Source organism: Bactrocera neohumeralis, chromosome 6 (genome assembly GCF_024586455.1).
Source record: "Bactrocera neohumeralis isolate Rockhampton chromosome 6, APGP_CSIRO_Bneo_wtdbg2-racon-allhic-juicebox.fasta_v2, whole genome shotgun sequence".
Lineage (NCBI taxonomy): Eukaryota > Metazoa > Arthropoda > Insecta > Diptera > Tephritidae > Bactrocera > Bactrocera neohumeralis.
Window position 1 is genome coordinate 76,777,480 of NC_065923.1, and position 27,900 is coordinate 76,805,379.

The 27,900-nt window shown below is 34.0% G+C and overlaps 1 protein-coding gene across 7 annotated transcripts; it reads right to left on the reverse strand.

Annotated features, from left to right (window-relative positions):
• Positions 1–143: 143 nt before the first annotated feature.
• On the reverse strand, positions 144–27,344 carry LOC126761405 (long-chain-fatty-acid--CoA ligase 5). Of its 7 annotated transcripts, none has more exons than XR_007667362.1 (12): positions 26,731–27,199; positions 22,252–22,566; positions 21,512–21,666; positions 4,631–4,804; positions 4,004–4,541; positions 3,570–3,923; positions 3,218–3,420; positions 3,081–3,163; positions 2,784–3,012; positions 2,547–2,720; positions 1,672–2,487; positions 144–1,555 (listed from the first exon to the last, which is right to left on the reverse strand). XR_007667362.1 is itself a non-coding variant. In XM_050477534.1 (11 exons), exons 2-11 carry the CDS (start codon positions 22,325–22,327, stop codon positions 2,350–2,352), a joined length of 2,124 nt encoding a protein of 707 aa, XP_050333491.1. In that variant the 5' UTR covers positions 22,328–22,566; positions 27,215–27,344; the 3' UTR covers positions 144–2,349. The 7 variants fall into 7 exon arrangements, 5 of the variants coding, with proteins under 5 accessions (XP_050333491.1, XP_050333490.1, XP_050333489.1 ...); XR_007667363.1 differs by having other exon boundaries at positions 144–965; positions 996–2,487; XM_050477534.1 differs by lacking the exon at positions 26,731–27,199 and adding an exon at positions 27,215–27,344 and having other exon boundaries at positions 144–2,487.
• Between the last annotated feature and the right edge of the window lie 556 nt (positions 27,345–27,900).

Sequence of the window (27,900 nt, forward strand, 5' to 3'; positions counted from 1 at the left end):
GTGAATTGAGGTCTGCTTTGTAGAAAACTGTAATCTAATTTCTAGTATCTGTGCTCTAGTAAACTATAAAGTTATGTTAAAGAAAAAAAAAGTGAACATTATAAAGAAAAACATCTGTATGTGTGAAAAGAAAGTAGGAATGCTTCATCATACTATTTGTTAAAAGTGATTTTATTTAATAAAATATTAAATATACTCGTATACATTACAAACAATAAGTTTAAGTGACTAACTAATAAAAGCACTGACTTTGGGCATCACATTTAATGTAATGTAGTTATCATAAAATTATCAAAAATAAACAAAAAGTAATACAAAACAAGAAAAAGTGTTAACTTCGGCTGCACCGAAGCTATAATACCCTGCACAAGTGCATTTTTTATAGTTAAATGTTGGTAAATAAAAAAGTTGTCCATACAAAAACTTGATTTTGATCGATCAGTTTGTACGGCAGCTATATGCTATAGTAAGCCGATCTGAAAAATTTCTTCGGAGATTATAGCGCTGTCTTTAAGAATAGTATACGCAAATTTTGTGAATATATCTAGTCAAATAAAAGAGTTTTCCATACAAGGAGGAGTATTTGATCATTCAGTTTGTATGGCAGCTATAAGCTATAGTAGCCCGATCTCAACAATTTCTTCGCAGATTGTAGCACAGTCTTTGAAAATATTTTGTGTTAAATTTTGTGAAGATATCTCGTCAAATGAAAAAGTTGTCCATACATGGATATGATTTTGATCGTTCAGTTTGTATGACAGCTATATCATACAATTGTCCGATATCATTGCTTCCAATAAATAAGTAGCGCGTTGGTGAGAAAAGCACGTTTGCAAAGTTTCAGTTCGATATCTCAAAAACTGTGTGACTAGTTCGTTTATTTGCAGACTGACGGAAGGACATGGATAAAACGATGCAGCTCATCAAGCTGATCATTTGCATATGGTATATATTTTCTAGGGCCTCTGATGTTAACCGCTGTAACTTACAAACACCATGGCAAACTTAATACACACTGTTCAGGGTATAAACATAGCTGATGAATCCATACATATGGTATAGTAATATATCGGTAATTTTTTATTCGAAAGTAAGCTGTTAGTACAGTTTATATTAGATATATTTCATTTTATGTTATATATATAAGTCATTTTATATTATATATATTTCATTTTATTATTTATATATATTTCAAATCTACAATAAACTAAATATTTTCATTTATTATTTAAATTGTTCGCATTTTTGCTTTCGACTGCTAAAATTTTTCTCCGCATTTAACATACATACCGTCAGCTGAAATGCAAAACAACGTATAATTCGAAATTGAGTTTTTTATCGCTTACGATTCACTAGATCTTACTACATATATGTATCATAAACTTTTAAGCTTCCGCTGTCAGATATAACCAATATATAACTAATATATAACCAATGCTCAAATTTTGTTGCAATTTGTGGATTCTATTATATCGTTTTTCTTTCGCCTGTAAACTGATGAAAGTGATGCTACGTTATTTTGCATTTTAACTATCAAATATAACCAATATATAACCTATACATAACCGTTTTATAACCAATACTCAAATTTTGTTGCAATTTATGTGGTTCTATGAAAAGTGATTTTACGTTATTTTGTATTTAAGCTGTCAGATATAACCGATATATAACCTATACATAACCGTTTTATAACCAAAACTCAAATTTTGTTTCACTTTGTGTGGTTTCTATTATATCGTTTTCCTTCGCCTGTAAACTTACGAAAAGTGATAGTTATTTTGCATTTTAGGTGACGATACGCTTCTTTACTGCTTCTTTTTGGTTTTCTCGATATTCATAAGTAATTGTAATTCTATAATTGCTGCTTGTTAATTGGTTAGGCGCGCTATTTACGTATAAATAGAGTATTTTTGTTGTTTTTTTTTTAATAATTGTTTTTGCTGGAATTTAAATAAAGTTTTACTTTGCTCGTGTTATAACGGTACTCTAAATAAGTTTAGGTAAATTTACTACATTCCATACATAAACAGTTGCAGCTAAGCTGCTATATATTAAAGTGGTAAGTGCTAACTGGTTAAAAATATTGCAATTGCTTTTTGATTAATTTTCCCCCACGAAGTCAAATTTCCGATTTTTATTTTTTAATTAAATTTAATTTTGTGAAACTTTGCATTTTTTACGCTAATTGCATTTTTCGTTTAGGAATTTCATATTGCAGATATGGTTCATTATTCCCTGCAGTGCTTTAATTGGCTATCAGTGCTTGCTTTGTTCGTATCCCAAAATTAGCCACGGATAAGCTTTAGCGCTATGCTTTTCGTAAACGGTTTGCTATTATATATTTCAACTCTAATCTAAATGTTTGTACATGTCATCCAGCTGCGGCTTGAAATAGCTCTTCAATTGTGGCCGTTTCGCTTTGAAGGTCGGCGTTAGCAAGCCATTTTGTACCGAAAATGGATCCGGATGCAAATAAATGTCTTTCACCTATAAAGCAAAATGAGTATTGTTAATACTTTTACACGCCATTGTGTTTCACAACTCACTTGTTCAAATGATTTCAAGCCGCTCTGTTTACCCCAATTGAGCATATCGCTCATAATCAGCTCCTTGACCTGTTGATTATTGCAGAGCACAGAGAGTGTGCCCTTGACACGATTCTCGTTAGCCCATTGCTTGAGCACATCCACATCAGGCACAACGACGGCAATAATACAGCTCTAAAGTAACGGAAATGTATGGTTATTAGGCACTACATAAAATGGTTAGCACAATTTATGCACCTTAAGACTCTCGCCATACACATACACCTGATTGACGTACTGACTCAGCGTGTAGATATTCTCAATTTTCTCTGGCACAATGTATTCACCTTGGCTAAGCTTGAAAATATGTTTGCGACGATCGATTATGCGCAGCGTGCCATTTGGCAACCACATGCCGACGTCACCAGTATGATGCCAACCCTCGGAATCAACAGCTTCAGCAGTTTTCTCTGGATCTTTATAATAACTGCGTAGCGAAAGTGTAAAGTGTCAACAGAGATTTGAAATATCGTTAGACTATAAATTTACGCTTACCCATGGAACACATTGGAGCCGCGTACGCATACCTCGCCAGTATTTTGACTGGCAAAATACTCCATCTCCGGCACATCCACGAGCTGTAAGGAAATTATATCAATAAAATGCAAAAAGATTTACAGAGCTCAACTTACTTTGACGGCATTGCAGGAGACCGGTGGTCCAACATGATTCGGCACGTAGTCACCCTGTACGGTTAATGAAATGGCGCCAGTACATTCGGTTTGGCCGTAACCCTCCAACACCAAGCAGCCGAGTGCACAGCGCATGAATGTCAAGACATTGCCGGCCAGCGGCGCGGAACCGACAACCATCAGACGCAGATTCCCGCCAAAAGCTGAAAATGATTCATATAAAGCGTCAATGAAGACTATTGTTCACTTCCGTTCCCATAACAGTCAGGTTTACGTAACCGAAATGGATCTGAGTTTCTTAACCGGCCAAGGACAGTCAACTCGACAACAACAACAACAATTCTTCACTTACCTTGGTGCACTTTTTTGAAGACCAACTTGTCCCAGCAGCCGTTGCGACGCATAATACCGCGCGAGAGCTCTTTCTCCTTGGCCTTGAGCGCCATATTGAATAAAGTACGCTTGATGGCCGACGAGGCAATCTCATTTTGTATTTTATCATAAACGCGATTAAGTAAACGCGGCACCGCTGGCATTACGGTTGGTTTCAACATTTTCAAATCGTTAGTCAGCTCCTTAATGTCGCCCGAATAGAAGCCCACGCAGCCGCCCACATAGTAGATGCCGTTCTCACAGCAACGCTCAAACATATGCGCCAACGGCAGGAATGATATCATGACATCGCCTGCCCGTATGCGGTGTTCACCTGTTAAACAACAAAAACGAAAAAAAAAATAATAATTACATAGCAACACCGAATAGCTGAAGCCGGCATGCAACACTTACCCATTTGCAAGATCACCGCGCATACGCCGGCGACCACATTGCCGTGCGTGAGCATCACACCCTTCGGATTGCCTGTAGTGCCGGATGTGTAGCAAACGGTGCACAAGTCTTCGGATACTGGCGGCACTTCCGGATGGTTGCCCTTAGCGCCCAATTTCTCCACATCGATGAAAGAGAATATCTGTATGCCGCGGCTTCGGGCGCGTTCCAGCGTATGCTGCCTTATAGGCTTAATTGAGACTATGATCTTCAGCGTGGGCGGCGCTTTCTCCAACAACATCAAAGCCTTGGCATCATCCTCCACAACAACCAATGACATTTCTGTTTGACGCATGATGAAGGCACACGCTTCCGGTCCGAGCGTATCGTACAACGGCACCACAACCAAAGAAAAACTGTAACAACCTTGCTCATATAAAATCCATTCGGGACGGTTTTGCGAGTAAATGCCAATCAATTGTTTGGGACGCGCACCTAAAGCAATCATGCCGGCGCCGAAATTCTTGGCGCGTAGCAAGGCTTCATCGTAATTGATCCACTGCGTAAGACAGAGCAGAAAAAGTCAAATTTTTGGCACTTACAAGCGCAGAAGAATTGTGGAATATGGTTTGTGTATGATAAACTTGCCTGGTATGGTGATGTGAGTGTCTCGCGCCAACCCAAACACGGTCCATTGTTTGAGGAGTAGGCACCTTCACGAAATGTCTGATATAGCGTGCGCACATTCTCGGTAATGTAACTGATGAATTTGCCGTTCTTCGCTTCTTTATAGAATTTCGAAACGTGTATGTGATCAGGACCCTGAGTGGAATAGTGGTTGGCATGCATCAAGACAGTAATATGGGAAGAGAGAGATAAAGGGAATACTTCTATTGAATAAATAACACATGACAGGCAAGGATTTGTAGGTTAGAAAATTAATTATATGAATATGCATGTTAGTGTCCAGTGTAAAAACGACGTGAGTGCACGTTCACGACTTCAATAAATAATTAAGAAATATATTTCTATACATACACATATATATGTATATTCGTCTCATATATGCTAGCATATGAAATCTCAATCACAACTAATTGAGTACAAACGTGACAACGCGACTTTGGTCCCATCTTAATTAATGATCAGCAGTTCGAATGGTCAGTGCAGTGGCAGGTGAGTCTGTAATGTGCCCTCGGTAGCCGAAACCAAACATACCTACATACCTTGGATTATATAGTAAACGTTGTGTGTATAAATAAAAAGGGTGGCATATTTGGGTTGCTGAGGTATATGCTGCTTACTAAACCCTCAACTCGATTTTTTTAGACGTGCGGTTTTCAATTAGGCATTATTTCTCTCCGAAAGGTCTTTGAAGCCGGCCGCGTGAGCGGTGAATATTCAAAAAGATGGAACCGCGAACTGTATGAGCCCTACGACTATAAGAATACAGTTAAACGCATAAAAATAAAACAAATTCGGTGGTTGAGTCCTGTCGTTGGCATATTTGGGTTACTGAGGTATGGGCTGCTTAATGAACTCTTTGAAGCCGTCCGCGTGAGCGGTGAATATTCAAAAAGATGGAACCGCGAACTGTATGAGCTCTACGACGACCCCAATTGCTGCAAAAAGCGTTCGAAAATTGGGCTTCTCCTTTCGGCTGGATTTATTCGAGCCGACAGCGTCGCTCACTTGTCTGTAATCATTTTTAAAACCTAATAGCAAAGCCTAAACTTTATAATAAAGCAAAGTTCTTGGCCATTACAATAATTTATATTAATTAAATAGTATTCTTGAAAACCACATATCAAAAAAACACCCCTTACATACATTATTGAAATCCATCCCTGTACACTATATATTTCAGTTCGATACCAATAAAACCCAGTGAATTGTTTGGGCGTTTTGCAGACTGACAGGCGGACGGCCCGATTTGATGGGAATAATTTTATTTTTCCTTTCTGATATTTACAGCAACAAAATTATATTAACGTTTCATATGCAGTGAAGAGATAAAACGGTATATCATTACAGAATCACAATTAAGCAATTAAGCAACATATGCACTCATTTGAGAGCTTTCACGAATGAGCTTCTGAAAACAATATATACCCGAACAAATATGATTGATGAAGACCACAACTCATATATGCAGATATGTATGTATATATGATTATTGTGGCCATATAGATATATGTAGAAGACTATTTTCAGTTTTCTATTATAAACCACTGTCTGCGTAAATTGCTGTATAATAAAATAGACCAGCTGTCGCGTTGCGCCTCGCTAGCGAGGCAGAAGTTGATAAATTTCGAATATTTTGGATCAATATGTACATATGTATGTAAGCGGAATAAGTATGTAAATGGAATTTACGTAAACACATATTGGTCTTCATTTGGATAAATATGTATACAGATATGTGAAGGACTGTGCGGTTTTTAATTTGTTTATTTTTAACTATCCGTGAATTGTTGGCTTAGGCGACCATAAAATTATTTGGAAGAAAATCTTGCATTCACTTTATCTACTTATTATGGCCTGAACTGGCTATATTAAGTTTGGCAGGAAGTTTGTAACAGCCAGAAGGAAATGTTGGAGATCGTATAAAATATTTCTATAAATGATCAGCTTGACAAGCTTAGCCGATTTAGCCACATCCGGCTGTTTGTTCGCCTGTCTGTCTGTATACCAAACGGTCCCAATAAAGTGCTTGTATAGAAAACTTTTTTATTTGAAAAGATATCTTTACGAAATTTTGCATGGAAATTGTTCTGATCGGGCATATAGCCATATAAACTGATGGATCAATATAAAGTCCTTGTATGGAAAACTATTTTATTTGAAGAGATATCTTCACAAAATTTTGTATGCATTATTTCTTAAATCAAGAATAAAATGTGCGAAGAAATTATGCGGATCGGACTACTATAGCATAAGCTGTCATATAAACTGATCCGAATTCCAGTTCTTGTAAGGAAACCTTTTTTTATTTGACAAGATATCTTCACAAAATTTAGTATACATTATTTCTTAAAGCAACGATATAATCTGCGAAGAAATTATTCAGATCGGACCACTATAGCATATAGCTGCCATATAAACTGATCGACCGAAATCCAGTTCTTGTTGGAAAACTTTTTTATTTGAAAAGATATCTTTACTAAATTTTGCAAGAATTAATTCTTAAAGCAAAGATATAATCTCCCAAGAAATTATTCAGATCGGGCTACTATAGCTTATAGCTGCCATATAAGCTGATCGCTCGAAATCAAGTGCCTGTAAGGAATATTTTCCATTTCTTAAGTTTTTATTATTTTTATTGCTCTTTTCTGCATCAAAATTTGTAAAAGCTTCGTATAAGTCTGCTGCTATTCCAACTACTTCAATTTAAGTCAAGAAGTAATATACTCGCTTTGAACTTCCATTTAGCCTGATCAGTTGTATGCTGCACTGCAGAGGATGTTTGTATTTGCGGATGTGCGACAACGATAACGAATTGCTTTCATCTACATATGCATGTACTTATATATGTATGATGGTGTCTCGAGCGTCATCGTACTATGTATGTATATGTATGAACACATGTGTGAATGTGAACATGACATTTTAGTCAAATATAAATGCATGCCTTTCGATACACACTAATTTGGGTATTTACTGGGATGCAAAACTCATTGTTAACGTTTTTTCTCTTTTACCCTGCGATGAATGTCTAGTCGTGGATCGTATCTCAACTAAAATGCGGTATTTTGTTGATTTTGCGTTACGTTGTTGTTGAAAATAAATACAGAAAAAAATACAAAATAAATAGCAATAATTAATTATTGTCAACATGAAAATAAAATAGTATAACGGTGTGGCGCTGAAACCTTAATAGATGTTTAAACGATTTTGATTTTCTAAGTTTTGTATTATGTACATGTACATATGTATGTATGTAGATTGGGCTGCTCTGACAAATGAGGAATAACTTTAATGACTTCCCCAGAACTCAAAGTATAGTTTTGCCTGCCATTGATTCGGAAACTCAAGCAGTAAATTTGCTGAGCTACGACAATCATAAATGATATAATTTATAAGACTTTCAAAAACAGTACTCCAGTACAGTAGCGGATACAGAGTTTCTTTCTGGGGGGTTTTTTCCTTCCAACATATTTCCAATATACATAAATTCTTCTGAATGTGAAATAAAAGTTTAGATTATTTTTTTTTTTTTTTTTGGGTGGACCCCTTTCCCACGTACAATATTTATTGTGATATTTGGATCGTGATCCATATTGAGAATTGTTGAATCGCGAATGAATCAAAAATCCTTCAGCGAATTTTTATCGAAAATATCGGTCAATCTGTGAGATATATTACATAAATTCGGAGAGAATTCTTTTCTAATAATAGTATTCCTGTGAGTCAAAGATGAATCGGACCAAAAATTCCTAATAGAAAGATTTTGGACCATCCGGTTGACTTTATACCGCATGTGAGTTATCTTAATATCAATAAATATCGTGATCAGGATTATTTTCTGATATGGATCGCGGTCTATCAATATTGTTTGACAACCTGGCAACATCGCGTTCAGGATTATTTTGTCATATGTATCGAGATCCATCTCAATTGCATACTAAATCTACAATAAACATGACAATCAGCGTTAATTTGTGCTATGGATCGCGATCCATCTCTATTGTATGATAAACAATCAACATCGCGATCCATCTCCTCAGCTACTAAACATTCAATAACTATTCCGATCAGGATTATTTTATGGATTGTCATCCATTAATATTGCATACTAAACTAGCAACAAATATCACGATCCTGGTTTGCAGTATATATAAGTTCAAATCATTCTTATTTAATAAAACTCAGTTTTTTGTTTACCTTCAAAACGTCACTTTGACTGGACATTTCGATGGGCGGACGAATTGTTGTTATTTGGCCACAGCACGACATTTTGCAGCTGTACAATTGAGACTCACGCTCTTTCTCTCACACTTAAGCAACTTTTTGAAAACACTCACGAACGATAAATAATAAATTATTTCGTTTATTTATTTACTGAATCACTTATGTGTTTTGATAAAAATAAATACACTCTGCACTTTTTCAATTAACTCTTCGGACGCGCAACTGCACTTAAATAAAACAAAGAATTTAAGTTTATTGAAAAAAGCGTACAAGCACTCTGCATTAATTCTATTATCTATTTTTATTTTTATTTATTCGGCGAGCATTAAAGATTTCAAAGATCACATGAAAGTAAACATATTAAAGACATCAGCACCTAGAACACATAATTTTTTTATTAATCGTTTACACTTTTCGCGCCTCGCATTAAAGCAGCACGTTATGTGCCACGAGCAATAAACGGATTTCACAAAAATTATTTACGAATTTACTAAAAATCTTTTTTGTAGATTTTTTAATTAAACAATTTATCTAAATAAAGATTTCTTTTCATGTTGCCTTTTGAGACTTTATACAGAATTATATGACTGCAGGCATTCCTTTACAAACTGCACGAATAACAATGAGTTTGCTATTAATTTTTTTAATTTTTTTTTCAATTTTTTTTTAAATTGTTTTAAATAATTTTTTTGAGTTTTTTTTAAGTTTTTTTGCTTTTTTTTAACATTTTTTTGTTTTTTTTTTAATTTATCTTTTTATATTATTTTTGTGAACAATGAGTGTTAAACCCCACAAAGCTCCACAAAAATGGTTTCTATGTTTTTTACATTTTTTACGTTTTCGCCCAATTTCATTTGTTCATTATTATTTTTACACTTTTGCAAATTTCGCTTCTATTAAAAAGTAACATCAAATATATTTTCACACTTCGTTTATATGCACGTCATCTTCGTATTTACACATACAGAAATAAGTGGGTGTCTATATATATAATATAGACAACATTTTAGTCTTCATTACACGTGTCGTACACGTAAGCTTCTTGAGACACTGGGCGCAGGAAATTGTCTCACAAACACGACGAGTTTTTTATAGTTTAAGCATATATTCGCCGATTTTGAATTATTGTTTGCAATTAAGTCGAAAAACGCAAAAAATGTAATTGATCTCGGCACTAGCGCACATACACATTGGCATGCATACATACTGCTTTGAAAACCTTTCAAATATTTTTGAAATCATCTCAAACGTTTGACACCACAAGGCTAAAGTCATGGCAAACACGTCCGAAGTTCCCCAAACGTACAAACGCTGATACCGAAATGTCAGCAAACTTGCTTTCCGCAGAAACGGTTTGCCTTATAGCGCAGACAATGGCGTAGGTGTGGCTGTCAAAGCATTTGCGGAACACCTTGAATTCGGTCAAATAACATACATAAGTACAAGTGGACGCGGTTGATCGCGATCTTTATGTGTTTACCCTTAGCGCGCGATTGGCAGATTGTTGCAGGTTCTAAGTTTGCTGTATTTGGTTAGAACTTTTGGAAGCCTAGGGTCATATTATAAAAGCCTCGAGGCATAAAACACCGTTATATCATTATAAATGCTGCAATTACACGTTTGTCGCCAGACTTACGCAGAACTACAAATGTATGTACGAGGGTGGCTCAAAAAAAGTATTTTTTTGTTTTTTCGTTTGTAGTCTGGAAAATAGGTTCTTAGACACATCTATGAAGATCTCTCTTATTATCAGAACGCGTTCAATCAATATTACGTCTAAGTCTACAAGAAATATCGCGATCAGAATTATTTTGTGATATGGATCGCGATCCATCTCTGTTTCATACTAAACTTTCAAATAAATATCGCGATCAAAACTATTTTGTGGTATGGATCCCGATCTATCAATTTTGCATACTAAACCTATACAAATATTCTGGTTTCCTGTTAATATACATACATACATGGCATTAAACGAGTAGTAGCCACAACGCAGCTGCAAAAAATTCATATCTCGTTTGCAACTACTTGAAAAAATATCTCGTTTTATAAATTTTATAGATTATTGAATGCTCCATAAAATGGTCTCTTACGTTTGTTACCTAAATCTTATCACTTAAAAGTTAGTAGCATTTGAAGTTTCTTTATTTTAAGGCAAATTGTTTTTTCTTAAGAATTTTATAACTCAATGGTAGAAATCATTTAAAATTGCAAAACTCACAGTTTTGTAGGAAATTTACTAAAATGATTTCGTAAAAAGCGAAAAACAATATTCATATTTTTATACCCACCCTAATACATGTAATTGTTTGAAATAGCAAAACTCGCAGTTTCGTAGATATTTACTAAAAATGATTTCTTAAAAAGCGTAAAAACAATATTCATATTTTTTTACCCACCCTAATACATATAATCGTTTGAAATAGCAAAACTCACAGTTTCGTAGGAAATTTACTAAAATGGTTTCGTAAAAAGCGAAAAAACAATATTCATATTTTTTTTTACCCACCCTAATACACATAATCATTTGAATTTGTCAAAATCACAGTTTCGTAGAAGTTTACTAAAAATGATTTCTTAAAAAGCGTAAAAACAATATTCATATTTTTTTTTACCCACCCTAATACATATCAATATATGCACGTATATTGCTAGCTGCGTTAGTGAAAATTGTGAATTTCTTATTAGTCACCTGAATACTTGAAATGCCAATTTTCAGCACCGTTTGTGTTGTGTCAAAAATATGCTCAAGCAAATATCGTGAAAAGCGAATTGGACAAAAGCGAATGCTGCTTCACACATTCACAACGCTATTAATGTGGTGCGTCTTTTAAGATTTTACTCATTCATACATACGGTATTAATGTGGTGTGTCTCTTAAGAGTTTTCTCATTCATATATCACCAAGTATTAAGCATTTATGCGCTTGTCTCTCTCCTTTTTAATACATCATATGATCACTAAGCTTTTTAATTACGTTTTTTTCAGTTTATTTTTAATGTGAATTTGCTATATGCATACATTAGGGTCACTTTTACTTCCTAAAGTTGTTATAATTATATATTTTTCAGTTTCTTTTTAATATAAGTTTGTTATATCCATAAATTAGGGCCTCTATTATTTCCTAAAGTTATTTTTTTTTTTAAAGTTTCGCTAAAAAAGGATCGCACAAAAAAGTTCTTTATTTAAACCGTGCTTAAAACATTTTCTTTTCAAGCATATTTTATATGGGATTTTTGGTTATTTTGCAATAAAGTTCTTAGCCCCAAAGCAAGTGCAACTACAACTTTACAAAAATTATATACTATTAAAAATGATTTGAATACGTTTTTTACAATATTAATGAATTTTTCATACAAACATTCCCTCAAAAGTTGTGCGCAGTTCAAATTAAGCATCAAACGTATTGCTGTACTCATATAGTACAACATGACGTATGAGCAACACAAAACCTGTAAATCCCTTGTATGAATACACATGTTATTTGGTGTAAAGCTTTAACTGCGTATAACTTTTAAAGACATTTACTCATGAAAAAAAATTTTAAAAAAGAAATTTGTTTATGAAAAAATTATTTGCAAATTTTTTTAGAGCAGAAAATTTAGATTATCACATTTTCAAAGCCATAGCCAACAACTCGCTTTATGCAAAATGTGAAAAAATTGTAATATGAAATATGTATATGGGAAAAGATATATAAAATATATAATTTAGGCACGATTTAAATGAAAACCAGTAAAAGCGTTAACTTCGGCTTCTACACAAATAACCCTACACAAATAAAGAAGTTTCAAACAAGAACTAGTTTTTAATTCTACAGTTTGTATGGCAGCTATATGCTATAGTTGACCGATCTTAACAATTTCTTCAGATATTGGAGCATTGGCATGGACAATAATACACGTTAAGTCTCGTGAAGATATCTCTTCAAATAGAAAAGTTTTCCATACAAGAACTTGATTTTGATCGTTCATTTCGCATGGCAGCTATATGCTATAGTAGTCCGATCTAAACTATTTGTTCGGGAATTGTACCGCTTTCTTTAGCAATAATCTGGGTCAAATTTTGTTAAGATATCTTGTCAAATAGAAAAGTTTTCTATACAAGCACTTAGTTTTAATGCTTCAGTTTCTATGGCAGCTATAAATAATAGCAATCCGATCTGAAAAAATGTATGCGAAGATTATAGGATTGCCTTACATAGCACTCATTACTAAATTCCAGCAAGATATCTCGTCAAATGAAAAACTTTTTCATACAAAAGACATGATTCTCATTGTTCAGTTTGTATGACAGCTATATGCTAAAGTGACCCGATTTGAAAAATTTCTTCAGCTATTTTAGCACTTTATCTTAAAATAAACTTCGCAGAATTTCGTGAAGATATCTTGTCAAATAAAAAAGTTTTCCATACAAAGACTTGAGTAAAATCGTTCAGTTTGTAAGGCAGCTATATGCTATAGTGGTGCGATAGCAGTGATTTCGAAAAATGAGCTGCTGCTTGGGGAGAAAAGAACGTGTGCAAAATTTCAGATCGATACCCCAAAACCTGAGAGTCTATTTCGCTTATAATAAAACTAGTTCAGAAAATAACGAACACCCTAATATGATAGACGCAAGCAGACATACATATGTCACCGTTTTATTATTTCTTTTTGCAAAATATTTAACTTCTAGATAGAAATCGAAAGGATATATATATATGTATGTATGTATATGCATATGGATCTGAATGTATATAATATACAGCTACGAGATTTCTTTCATTAATTTTTTTATAATAATAATGTTACATGTTGGTGACAAAAAATCTCACTACAAAATTTTTCAAATGCAACGTATACATATTACAATGCACATAAGCACTTACAACCATATTTATGAATGTAAGTATATAATATTTGAAACGGTAAAAGAACTGAAAGGCGTTGTGTGCAGCATTGACTCGCTTGGCTTATTTTATAAAATTAACAATAAACATTTTAATTGTCTATACAATATTTTCGTTGTACAAACCATAAATTCATTAGATATGCATGCATGTTTGTTGTTGCTACACTCATTTTCAATTCATAAATTCACGAGTATTCGAACATTTGTCTATAAGCCTTTAGTGCCATACGGGGAAATCAACTAGTTCGAAATAAATTTTGCTATTAACATTAAATGACTAGTCAGCCGACTAACTACTTTCTAACAACAACAGAATTTTGTGTCGGCGGTAATGCCACCCAGGGCCCGGAGCTCTCTAAGGGTGCCCTAGCAGACTACATTTATTTTATTTCATATCCGTCTCAATGCTGAAAAACACAGTCTACTACATAGAGGAACATTTTCTCGCTTTTGTAATATGTCATGAAAAACCAGGCAAAGCCATTGCTGCTTTAATTAGCAAAACATTGAAGAATTACCACATTCCTTTGGAAGGTTGCTGTGGACAGTGTTGCGATAATTGTAGTAATATGAACTCGTCGAGTCGTAGCTGAAATTTTGAAATATGTGTAGCGTTTTGATGACACATTCATATGGTTTAAGCCCTTCAGTCAAACGATGAAAAAACTTGCAGCAAAGCGGAAATTGAATTGAAAAGAAATCATTCTAGTTTCTAAGCAGTACCATGATATGAAAGAAGATGACACGTTGAGCAGCTGCAAAAAAGTATTCCGTTGATGTAACTGATTAGTTGTCCAATGAAGCTATTGCAGATGAAATTATACAACTTATTGAATGCCAGTTCCATGATATGAAAAAAGATGACACGTTGAGCATCGCTTTGCTGTTTCTCTTACAAACGGTGAACGTTCGTTTAATTACCATGTATCAAAAATTTGTATCGATCATGCTTGACTCAGGGCAGATTCAGGACTTGTTGTCCATAATAAGCCAAGATGAAGACTAATATTCACCGCAGCCATATTTATAATGCAAAATTTTAAAACCCTTCTTACTTTATACAACTTATTGAATGCCATGCAACTTCTTTCAGAGAAAGGGACGTATGAAAAGTTTTAGAACATCCATGAAGAGCATTACAGCTGCCTATAAGACATGGGTTTATGACATGCAAACAAGTCAACAATCATCAATGATGAATTTGTTCTGGAGGGTCAGACGGTTTTATTTGGCCGTATTGAGACGTTTGCGGGAGGACAACCGTTCTGCATTGGAAGAACGCGTCATGAATTTTACACGATGTTAAAGCACCATCACATCGAACCACGATTGTGACCGAATTTAAAGCCAAAAACGCAATAAATACCATCGATCAACCACCGTATTCACCAGATTTGGCTCCGTGTGATTTTTTCTTGTTTCTCAAACGAAAATTGTCGCTCCGTTGAACCCCGATGTTGCGTGGACTGGAAAAATTGTTGACATAAGTGTGTATCTGGTGGAGATTACTTTGAAGACGACAAAATAAATATTGATGAATATTTAAATATTTTGCGTTTTGTTTTTAATTTCCGGGTACTTTTTGTCACAATGTACATGCGTTTCGTTGTTATTGCGATTAGTTTTGGCTTTAAATAAAAAAAAAACTTAAAAAATGCTAACGGTTAAACAATGAAATATATTTTTTGTATTCATCAAAGCCACTATCTTGTCGTTCTGCCAGTCTACATAAGCACTGAAACCACTAAATACTTAAAACCGTTATTATTTCTTGGCAATAGTTAGTGTACGAAATTTGCTAAAAAAAACCCCCTGAAATGTTGAAACTATATAGTTTTTATGAAAGGTATAATTCGGTTCCCAGTTATTTGGCGGTACCACTAAATGCGCGTATGTATGTATGCACGAATGTGCATGCGCTGCACCAACTCATTTAGCATAGGGAAGCCACTTTAATTGCCTCAACAACTGCACTTATCTCAGCATTTTATATTATTTCTATTTTCAAACGCAAATAAATTATTATATGTACATATATATATATTCAATCTCATTTGCTTATTTGTAAGTATAATTATTCGCGCATTGTTGTACAAATAGACGAGCGTTTTCGTGCCACTTTTACGCACAGTATAACATTTACGTAATAGACAAAGCACGATGTCACTGTTTTTCAATTAATATTCAAATCGAATAAATTATACACATTTTTTCTTAAATAATATATTTGTATTTACGTCGCAACGATTGACACCACCGGCCACAAATAAGTAGTTTAGACGATTTAATATTAAACTTTAAACGCTTTACAAGCAAGTGCACGATTTTAGAAATACCGACGCAAAGTTTGACTGCAAACTAAATTTTTTAAAAACTGCTTTAACTCAACATCTGCATTTTCGAACAATCGAACAGTCTTTTTCGCTTGGGAATCGCGACAGTTATTCGCAACAAGCAAGCTATGCCCACATAATGTTCGGGCATCGTGTGAGAGCAAGCACAAGTGACCAGAGCATAGTTGTCGTGCATTTTTTCGGTACGATGCGCTGTTTCGGCCGACTTTCGAAATATAGTATATGTAGAGAATGTACAAAGAAAATAATTTCGTTTATTATCGTTAATATTCGTGGCGGTGCTCTTTAGCGGTCTCACGCGATCAGCATTTTTCGAAGCACATGATACTGACAACAAGCTTGTGAGCGGCGGCGTTGAGTGGGCAGTGATGCTTGCAGGTGGTTTGGTATGTGGAAGCCTGCTGAGTGATTGACACTCTGTTTAGATCGTTTATTGGATATATGGTATTCTATAGTTCATCTTACGCGTATGGATGTGAATTCCAATATTTGAATATTAAACGAAAAAAACGTTAATTACGGTTGTAAGGAGGCCATAATACTTTTCACAGTTGCTTTTCTTATAATATAAAACGTTATAAAGTGATATTGTCTTGATTTTGTACGATAAGCTTGTATGGCAGCTATATGCTATAGTAGTTCGATCTCAAACAATTTTTTGGAAGATTGTGGCTTTGCCTCCAACAATTATTCACGCCAAATTTCGTGAAGATATCTCAACAAAGAAAACAGTGTTCCATACGAGTATTTAGTTTTGATCGTTCAGTTTGTATGGCCGCTATATGCTATAGTGATCCGAATTAAACGATTTCTTCGGAGATTATATTGTTACTTCAGATAATAATTCTTACCGTATCTTGTGAAAATATCTCTTCAAATTAAAAAGATTCCCATACAAGGACTGCATTTTGATCGATCAGTTTGTATGGTCGCTATATGCTATAGGGTTCCTATCTGAACAATTTCTTTGGAGATCATAACGTTGCCTTAAAGAATAATACATGCAAAATTTTGTGAAGATATCTTATCAAATAAAAAATTTTCCATACAAGAACTTTATTCTGATCGTTCAGTTTGTATGGCAGCAATATGGTATAGTAGTCCCATATCGGCGGTTCCGAAATATGAGCAGCTTCTTGATGAAAAAGACATGTATGCAAGAACTTAGAACGATATCTTCAAAACTGAGGAATTAGTTTACATATATATGGGCAGGCAGATGTGGCAGAATGTGATATGATTTGAAAGCCATATGTTGACCTCACGGGAAGTTAGCTGCCAGCTATCTCTATAAAAGAAAGGCAAACACTGTGCCTGGCCAGTGCTTGGGTGACTGTCGCGCCACGATGTGATGTGATTTGAAATCCATAAGTTGACCTCACGGAAAGCTGGCTGTCAGTTGCCTCTACATAAGCAAAGCAACCACCGTACCTGGCCAGTGCTTGGGTGACTGAAGCGCCGCGATGTGATGTGGTTTGAACATCATGAGTTGAGCTTACGGGAAGCTAGCTGCCAGCTACCTCTATATAAGCAAAGCAGGCACCGTACCTGGCCAGTGCTTGGGTGACTGTCGTGCCGCGATGTGATGCGATTTGAAAGCCATAAGTTGACCTCACGGGAAGCTGGCTGACAGTTGCCTCTATATAAGCAAAGCAGGCACCGTACCTGGCCAGTGCTTGGCTGACTGTCGCGCCGCAGTGTGAAGTGATTAGAAAGCCACGAGGTAAAGTCGCGCGAAGGTGGCTGCCAGTTGCCTCTATATAAGCAAAGCAGCCACCGTACCTGGCCAGTGTTTGGGTCACTGAAGCGCCGCGATGTGATGTGGTTTGAACGTCATGAGTTGAGCTCACAGGAAGTTAGCTGCCAGCTAGCTCTATATAAGCAAAGCAGGCACCGTGCCTGGCCAGTGTTTGGGTGACTGTCGTGCCGCGATGTGATGCGATTTGAAAGCCATAAGTTGACCTTACGGGAAGCTGGCTGACAGTTGCCTCTATATAAGCAAAGCAGGCACCGTGCCTGGCCAGTGCTTGGCTGACTGTCGTGCCGCGATGTGAATGGCTGCCAGTTGCCTCTATATGCAAAGCAGCCACCGTACCTGGCCAGTGTTTGGGTTGACCTGTGATGTGGGAAGCTGGCTGACAGTAGCTGCTAGCTCTATATAAGCAAAGCAGGCACCGTGCCTGGCCAGTGCTTGGGTGACTCTCGCATGACTCTGCATGATCTTATTTTTTATCATAAATAATATTTTTAATATATTTTAATATAAATAACGTTATTAATAGCTACAGGAAATTATGGTTTTAATAATATTGAAATATTTGTTTATTGTGGTTATAAATTTTGAAGCGTAATTTTTATTATTATTATTTCTATGCCCAGAGGTATTGCTTTGTTGTTTCGTGGGGGCTGAGCTGATGAAAATCAAAATATTCTAATCGAATTAAATCGTCAAAAAATAAATAAATTTGTTAGAATATTGTAAACAAAAGATGCCAGTGATTGATTTTCATCAAAAATTTGCCGAAACGAAAAACATCAAAGTCGAAAAATCGTACCAATAAAAGCAACAACAAAACTTGCTTTCATGATGCATATGTGAATATAGCAATTTAGTAACGGAATTCCAATTATTGGAAACATAAGTTGTTATTCGAATTTTATTAGACTGTAACGTCATTGACTTTGTAGCGTTTAACAGCCACGGGATAACCTGAATGTTTAGGTTTGATTAGATTAGATAAGTAAGATTATTAGATAAGTTAATGAGGATTGCACCGCGACCTGGGATCTATTGTGCCCTCTCCTAAGTCACAACGTCTCAACTTTATTCTTCTTCTTTACTGGCGTAGACACCGCTTACGCGATTACGTCTCAACTAGCCCCAGCAAAATGAAATCCTGGTGTTTCAAACTCCAAGTCGAAGAACCGGCAATTCGCAGACGACAAATTGTCTTGTTTGTTCCCTTTCGGACCAATTCTTTTATAGAGTGGGGACCAACCGCAATGAAAAATTCCGATCCTACCATGTTGGTGGATGCTGTGGAGCGGGCAAGCTCATCAGCCAGTTCATTCGCGACTATACCTTTGTAATCTGGGCACCTAGATGAGGTGCACTTAGTTACGATATGATAGACTTTTCAGTCGTTCTGGACAAATAGCGATTTTATCTAGCGTTGCCAGGCAAAGTATGAAATATTCTGTTGAACATAGTAATGAATGTTGCTGTTTAATCTCAGTATGAACACTTCAAATTACCGCTAACCAAATACCAAACGCATTTCAATATACCTATGTATGACGTGATTTAGCAGTAGCATTGTGTTTTTTTTTTTCAAATTTAATGCCAATCAGATCGTTTTCGCAGACGTGAGCACATGAATCATGTGACTTCTGTTGCTACCTTAAACCATATGCAAAGATATATGTATGTACATACGAGGGTTGGCTTTTATATTTCGGGATTGGAGAACAAAAAACAAATATTAATCTTTATTGTTTTTCAAAATATTCTCCTTTTGCCACTCTGATTGCGGCATCTCGACAACATGCTTTTAAACGCATCAACCGTCTCTAGAGATGCTGAAAAACGTTGACCTCTTAGTTTATCTTTTCCGTACGGGAACAAAAGTAAGTCATTCGGTGCTAAGTCAGTACTGTATGGTGAATGCTGATTAGCTAGCTTCCTGATTTTGGACAACCGTCACGAAATTTATCTTGGATTGATCTACGAACTCTAAGATCCACCAATAAGCACTGGTCTGATGCAGCTTTATCGCCAAAAATGTAATTAACTACATCGATACACATTTGCTGAATTAAACCACGTCGAAAGTTGTCAAAAAATAATCGCAAGAAGATACTCGCACTTTAATTCCATTTTTAAACCGAGATGAATATTTTAAGTTACTGTAAATAATACAAATAGCTCTCATATATCACAAAGGTCAGAGTACGTGTAACATCAAAGATGACAAACTTGACGATTTGCCAAATACCGAAATATAAAAGGCAACCTACGTAATATACTCAGTTGGAAAATATATTTTTGAGAAACATACATATCTATATATAGTACATATGCTTCTCTGGCTAGTCAGTGTTTAATTTAAGACATCATAACAATAACGTAACGCAAAAATTGTAGAAGTAAAGGGTGTTTTTTGTAGAGGTAAATAACTTTAATTTGAAAAAAAAAGCACAGAAAATCAATGTTAATTGTTGGCAATGGCTTAGGCACGCAATTTTTGAGTTCCCATTTTTTATCACATTTAAAAAAGTAAAGGGGGTGTTTTTTTGTGGCAATTTCTAAGTTCGCATTTTTTATCACATTTGGTATTTACAAGCTGGAGGCTGGAAATTTGTCGAAGCTTTGCTTTTCTTTGATAGCTGGTTTGCTAATTAGTTCTTCAAGAAATTCCATTCCCTAAAAATGTCATGTTGCCAAAAAACAGGGAACGAAGTAATATCAAGGGTGTTTTTTTAGACATGTAGTTTTCAAGAAGAAAAAAATGGTATATAATTATATATAATGACCAAGAATTTAGCTCGTATAAATTCGAACCGACAAGCTCAATTTTCGATCACTTTTTGCAGCAATGCAATCGCAAGAGAGCAAGGGAGTACGGATCTTTACTACTCTCCCAAGGAGTCAATCGTCTCAGGCTTAACTGGGTACACAAGCGATTTCAGATAACCCCACAAAAAATAGTCCAGCGGTGTTAAATCGCATGATCTTAAAGGCCATGCTACAGGCCAAAGATGCGAGATAATGCGCTAACCAAAAGTTTCCTTCAATCAATTGATTGCTGCGTTGGCTGTGTGGCATGTAGCACCATCTCTCGTTGAAAAAAAGGTCTTCTACAACAACATCCACCAATTCAAGCACGAACAAGCTATTAGTCATTTCTCTATGGCTTTTTGAGTTTGTAACGGCATCTCAATGAAGACTTGCGGATCATCATCACTTCAAACTCGAGAAATTTGTTTATTAACATACCCATTCATTCAAAGGTAAGCTTCATCGCTAAGCAAAATTTTCTTGTAAAAATCGAGACCATCTTATTTTGTGCCCATTCACCGAAAGTGCGACGCGTTTGATGGTCGTTCGGTTCCAATTCTTGCACAAATTGGTTTATGTAAGTCCACAAACCAAATATAAAGTGAATAAGAACAGCTCCAAATGTGCCGCGCGATGGCGGATGGTCTAATTCGGGTCGTCTTCGATACTCTGCTTTAAAGCAGCTACAGCGTCTCAGCTAGAAGCAGCTATACGTAGTGCGCCTCTGAGGAACCGCATTATCCACTTGAGTAAACGTGACGCGAGATCTATCTATTATATTAACATGTTAATCTTATAAACTGTCTCACTTACCTCCAATATAGGCGCTTGATTATCCAGAGGCACTAGCGGCTTTTCCGGTATGGGACGCGATTTTAAATAATAAGTAGCCGCTGCTGCAATACCAGTTATTGTGATAACGCCCGCCGTACCACCAAAGTAATACAAATAGCCGTCAATCTCATCAACTGTAAATGTATTTGAGTGTTACTTTAGTATCGAAAATTACAAAAAATGCATAGTTCTTTCATATTTGAGGGTACTAAAAACAAACGTCATTAACTATGTTTGATTTGTTTTAAGCAAGCCTCCGTCTGGGCTTCGAAATTACCAGCCCTATTATATCATCATTTTATACCATTTTCCTTTCAAGAAAAGCGTGAGTTCCTCTGAACCGTTGCTGCTGCTATGGGTATTCCATAGTACTACGTTTACATGTGTCCTCTTAGGACCGCGTCAGAATAGGTACGTTTATTCCGTAGCGGAAATGTATGCAACTGACAACTGAGTTGACTGCATTCATTTATATGGAGAGCGACAGATTGACAAGTCTCCGGTAGACCAACTCTCAACATTTGCTTGACGAACAGCTGATTTTTGTTTACTTGCGCAACGCATTCGTTGTGGCATACCTATACGTTACGTACGCCGCTTCATACGCATGCTGATCTGTCTTTAACGTACAAGTACCTATTCTGACGCGGCCTTTAAACTATTATTTACAGCAGTTACGTTTAAGTAATAAGTTTAAATAATCATAAGTCAATACTTACGTAAATATGAAAAGTTGCTCACTATAAAGTGATTGAAGTAAGCTAAAATTGATTTCTCCGGCGTCATGACTGACATCTTAATTGAACTGTTCTCCGATATCGAAAGACTTATTCAAGCTATTTGCGAAGCGCAAGTTGAGTATTTATGTATGTAAGTATGTTTCTATATAAAGCTTTCCACGTCGAGTATCAACTTAAAGATTGCTTTTTATCAACATCTACAAAATACTTGAATGAAAAGTCTGACAGCGACTTATTGGAATGCAAGTTATTCGGTTATTTACTAATTAGAAGAAAGCACGTGCTTTGTCGTTTCTGAAATATTGAAAAGAAAAATAAATAATAGCTATTTTATTTCTAGTACAACAAAAATTTTAACTTCTGCTGCATTATAATACCCTTCACTAGAGCATTTTTTATGGTATAAAAGTTTGTATGGCAGCTAGATCTTATAGTGGTCCGATCTAAACAATTCAATCTCATAACAATCTATGCCAGATTTCGTGAAGATACTTCTTCAAATAAAAAAGTTGTCCCTTTCTTAAATTTCATCCGATTGGAGTCGGGACGGTTATCCAATGTTCCCTTGCGTTCTGGCGTTGGACCATTGGACCTTCAGTGAGCTCAGCAAACGCTGTTTAACAAACAGAGCTTTTGCGACTACGAGTTACTTCTGACCCCGAGTGAATCGTAAGAGGTCTTCCGAACTACTGGCTCTTAACAAAACCAATCTCTCCCCAATTATAGGTGTTCTGACCGGACACTGTCCAATATGTTTATATACGGTGCAGCTCAATATTCTGTCGGACGCTACTATATGAAGGAAGGCAAGGGGGTATCATTGAAGATTGAAATATGTATCGCGGTAGATACACCAAAACGATTCGTCGATCGATGAGTATCTGATAATCTATCTTTCAGGAATTTTTGGGTAACACAAAGGACGAATTTCTGTCAAAGTAAGATTCAACGACTTCCAACGACGTCACCTAACCTATAAGATCTCCCAGTTCAGTGTACAAAAAACAAGTTCAGCAACAATTCTAGCAAAAGTTATTTAATAGAGCAATTTCCCAACAGGAGGTATGACAACAACTTGTTAGTTTCTATTGGCTAGCGGCTGGCAGCGTTTATGTCATAGTCACACCACCACCCTCAAGTCATAACGTCAATCGATTGCCCTGAGAATCAGCAAACCTGCAGCAGACCATTAGTTGTATGGTATCGATCGCTGTCTACATACTCGTATAGATAGCATGCACCACTAAATAAATAAATAAAGAATTGTGTACGAATATCAATAAGTCTTCTAAACAGGGTTGCGAATGCTTCAATACACAAATTTTGGATCAAAAATTGAAAAACTATTGAATTAAAACTTAAATTTTAAATTAAAGTGAAAATTAATTTTTCTTTATCCTAATTAAAAATTAAATTTAAAATTAGCAATTTCATGAAACATATCGGTGGTTCCGATTTCCTAATTAAAAATTAATGTTTCATGAAATTTTTAATTTTAAAAATTATATTTTTCATTTAATTTTCATTAAATTTTTAGTTTCCCGGTTAAAAATCGGATTTTTAATAAAACTTTAAAACTATTGAATGATAAGATCGGAAATATAAATTCAAAATTTATTTTTTATCCGAAATAAGTAACTTTTCTATTGAAAATTTATTTTTAAATAAAAATGGCTAATTAAAAATTCAAAAAATTACATTATACAAAATTAAAAAATGTGGAAAAATGAAAATACATTTAAAATCCGGTTTTTGGGAAACAAAAACTATTTTTCCGTTGTTTAGAATAATATGTTTTTATTTTTTAATCCCGTATTGGGGATAAAAAAATTTTAAAAAATTAAAAAAAAAATTGTTAAATATTTTTTAATCCGGTTTTAGATTAATTCTTTTTTATTTTTAATAAAATAATTTTTTTTTTTAATAAACAAATTTTAAAATTTATTTTTTTTTCTTTTTTTTAATTTTAAATTAATAAAATTATTTTAATAAAACTAACTTTGATCCCGTATTTGTTTTATTAAATTTTTCAATTTCCAATTCCAAAATCAGAATTTTTTCAATTAACGTTTTTGGAATAAAAAAATATAAGTATAATTTCAATATGGTTTCTGAAAAAAAAATTAAATATTTAATATTTTAAAAAATAAAAAAAAAATTGGAATTAAAAATTACAAAGAAATTTTCTCAAACCACGGACTAAAAGTATTTATGTTTTTTTTAATGAAAATATATTTACTCTTATTTTTTAATAAATAAATTTAAGCACATAAAAGATAAATTTATTTAGCTCAAATAATAATTTTTATTGTAGAATTGTTTTGTTTTTATTATTTAAAAATATAAAATATCAAAAAAATTAAATTTAAAAATATATAAAAACAAAAATAATATATACATATAATAAAAAAATAATCAGTATTATTATTATTAATTATTATTATTTTTTTCCGATTTTTGAGATTAAAAATTAGGTTCATAAAAAAATAAAAATAATATTTATATAAAAAAATTAAATTTATTTTTATTAAAAAAATATAAAATAAAATAAAATAAATAAATATAAAATATTAATAAAAGCAAATGTTGAATCTGATTTTTGAAAATAAGAATTTAGTTTTATAAAAAAACAAAATACAAATAATATTTATATAAAAATAAAAAAAAATAAAAATAAATTTTATTGTGTAAAAAAAATTTAATAATTAAATATAAAAAATTAATAAAAATAAATGTTTAATCCAGTTTTTGAGAATAAAACTATATTTTTATTTCCGGTTTTCGTGGCTTAGTTTTTTTATATCATTTTATAGTATTTTAGATAAATTAAAGAGTTTGAAATAAAATTTAAAACAAATAAAAAAATTCAAAATTATTATATTTTTTTAATCCGGTTTTTGAGATATAAATAAACTAATAAATATTTATTAATTACCAATTATCCCGTATTTATTTTTTGTTCAATTCGATTTTTGACAACAAAAATTTTAAAATTCTTTTTAATTAAAATTTTCGGGATAGCAAAATAAAAAAATTAATTTAAAAGTTAATTCGATTATTTTTTAAATTCAACACGTCGCGTATGTTGTATATCAACACAATTGACCACTTTTCGTTTTTTTAATTTCGTATTTGGCATTTATTTTTTTTTTTAATCCAGTATTTTGGATTGAAAATCTAAAAACCATTTCTAATTAAGATTTTCGGGGAAACAAAAAAAAACTATTATTCAACTGTTATTTTTAAATGCATTGCAACCCTGCTTCGAACAATAAATAAGCACACGTCACATGTATGAACACACCTGCCAACTTTCTCATTACAAAACTTGTCTATGAGTTTTAAAAAAGTTACGCTGGAGAATGGGTGCAGCTGTGCATGAATGCGGCGCATGAAAACCTTATAATTTACATAGCATTTAGCTCACAAAAATGTCATCATTATTATTATATCATTATTATATAATGGCAATAATAGCTGCATTTACCGTTCAAAATGATAAGAAATTAAAAAATGAGCCGAAAGTTATGAAGCGTGAAAATACCAAAAAACGCCAGATTTGAACTTCGTTGCTTCTGCTGTTGTTGTTTTGATTTATTTTTGGACTGTAACCTAAAATGCAAAATAACGTAACATCGCTTTTCATCAGTTTACAGATGAAGGAAAAGCGATATAATAGAAACCACTCATATTGAAAAAAATTTGAGTTTTGGTTATAAAGTGGTTATATATTTGTTATATTGGTTTTAAAATGGTTATATATTGGTTATGTATTGGTTATAGCTGTCAGCGGAGACCGAAAATTTCATGCTACATATATTTAATATAAGCAAGTGAATAAAAGCTCAATTTCGATTTTTTTATGATACGTTGTTTTGCATTTCAGGTGACGATATGCAGTCCAAAAATCAAAACGACAACAGCAGAAGCCACCAAGCTTAATTGTGACTTTTTTTAATACTTGGTTGCAAAGATTAAAATCAATAATTTCTTATTTTGTTATTGAAACAAATCTATCACACGGACCAATGCATCCGGTTGGCTTTCCAGCGTTTAAACACACTGCTATTCATATGATTTTTACCCCTGCGCAAAGCACAATAACATTAATTTAATTAACAGCTTACATTTCGAGAAATTGAAAAAATTATAACTAAATGTTAAACAATTTTGGAGCCACTGTGACTGTTCCGAATGCATATTTCGTATTTAGTTAGTAAAGCTTAAAATTTACACTTTCAACACCTTAATAATTAATCCAACTTGAGTTTAAACACTTTATTCCAATTCAATTTTCATAAATTAAAAATTTTGTTTTAAAAATGGAATATCTTATGTAGCAACAACACCAATATTTCCACACAAAAAAATTTTAACAACTGAAGACCTAATATTTCTTTATTATATTCTTTATTTATGTTATTTATATTCCATAATTATTTAATTTCCGGCACTTACCGCACACGATAATGTTTACGTTAGCCAAGAAAATTATCGATTTTTCCAATTATAGCAAACATTCAAAATTTTTCTTATTTTTCTTTGTTATGTTTTCATATATTGACTGCTCACTTACAGCGCCACATAATTTTTACTTTAGTCCAATTACTTTCAATTCTTTTTCAAATTATGAAAATTCGTAATTTTGTTACTATATTTTTTTATGTTTTCGAAAGCAAGTGCTTTCGCTTCGAAACCATACACAGTCTAAACAAACACGTGCGAGTCGTCTGCCCTCTTACGACAGACTTATTAGACCGGAATACAAAGCGGCAGTCGCGCAGCGAAAGGAGCTACGAAAATAACGCTCGTGTTGAAAATTGTCAAAAACCCGATCATATGTTGTCTTTTAATTGCTTTGCTATTATTATTATATTTGTTTTTGTACCAGCTGCTCGAGCACACAGTAAAAATTCTAAAGCTAAGCCAAACACTTACTCACTGTTTTATAGACTTTAAAAACAACTCTCAACCGAAAAATCGATGGCAGAGTAATAGCCCTACGCTGGCCTACAACTATGTATGTAGTAGGTATGTATGTGTGTAAAAGCTTTGCTGCACTCAAATGTCAAACGCGTACTGAGCTCAGTTGGCTGCAGGACGGCAGAGTGCAAGCGATTATTGACCGGCGCGTTAGCGCATAAATATCTGTCTTCCAATGGCAGTCAGGGTTGGTATGGCATTTAGTATACATGTTTGTACATATCTGCAGTCATATTTAGTATTTGCATGCGATTATATTAACAAGCATATACACATGTGATGATGTTTAAAATCGGCTTCGTTTTAATCAAAGCTGCACAATAATAAAATTTATATTTTTGCGTTTTATGCAATCTTTATGCATAATATACATAATATGTAATTGATAAGCTTGACAAACATACAGACATCCATACATACATATGTACATGCATACGTACATATACATTTATGGATATTACAGTCAAAGATAAACCTTTGTTGCAAGTTGTTTATATGTACATGTTTGCATGCTTCATTCAAAAGCGCAATACATTAACCTCTATATTATATACAAACTAAAGGGTGATCCATTTCGAGGTTACCTACTTTTTTAAAGGAAAACCCAAAAACTTCAAATTTTTGTGTTGAATGTTTGTTATCATA

Coding starts and splice junctions, on each gene's coding strand:
- LOC126761405 (XM_050477534.1), bottom strand. CDS start 22,327: ATGTCAGTCATGACGCCGGAGAAATCAATTTTAGCTTACTTCAATCAC. Junction 21,667..22,251: donor GAGCAACTTTTCATATTTAC/GTAAGTATTGAC, acceptor ATACATTTACAG/TTGATGAGATTGACGGCTAT. Junction 4,805..21,511: donor ATCAAGCGCCTATATTGGAG/GTAAGTGAGACA, acceptor TATTCCACTCAG/GGTCCTGATCACATACACGT.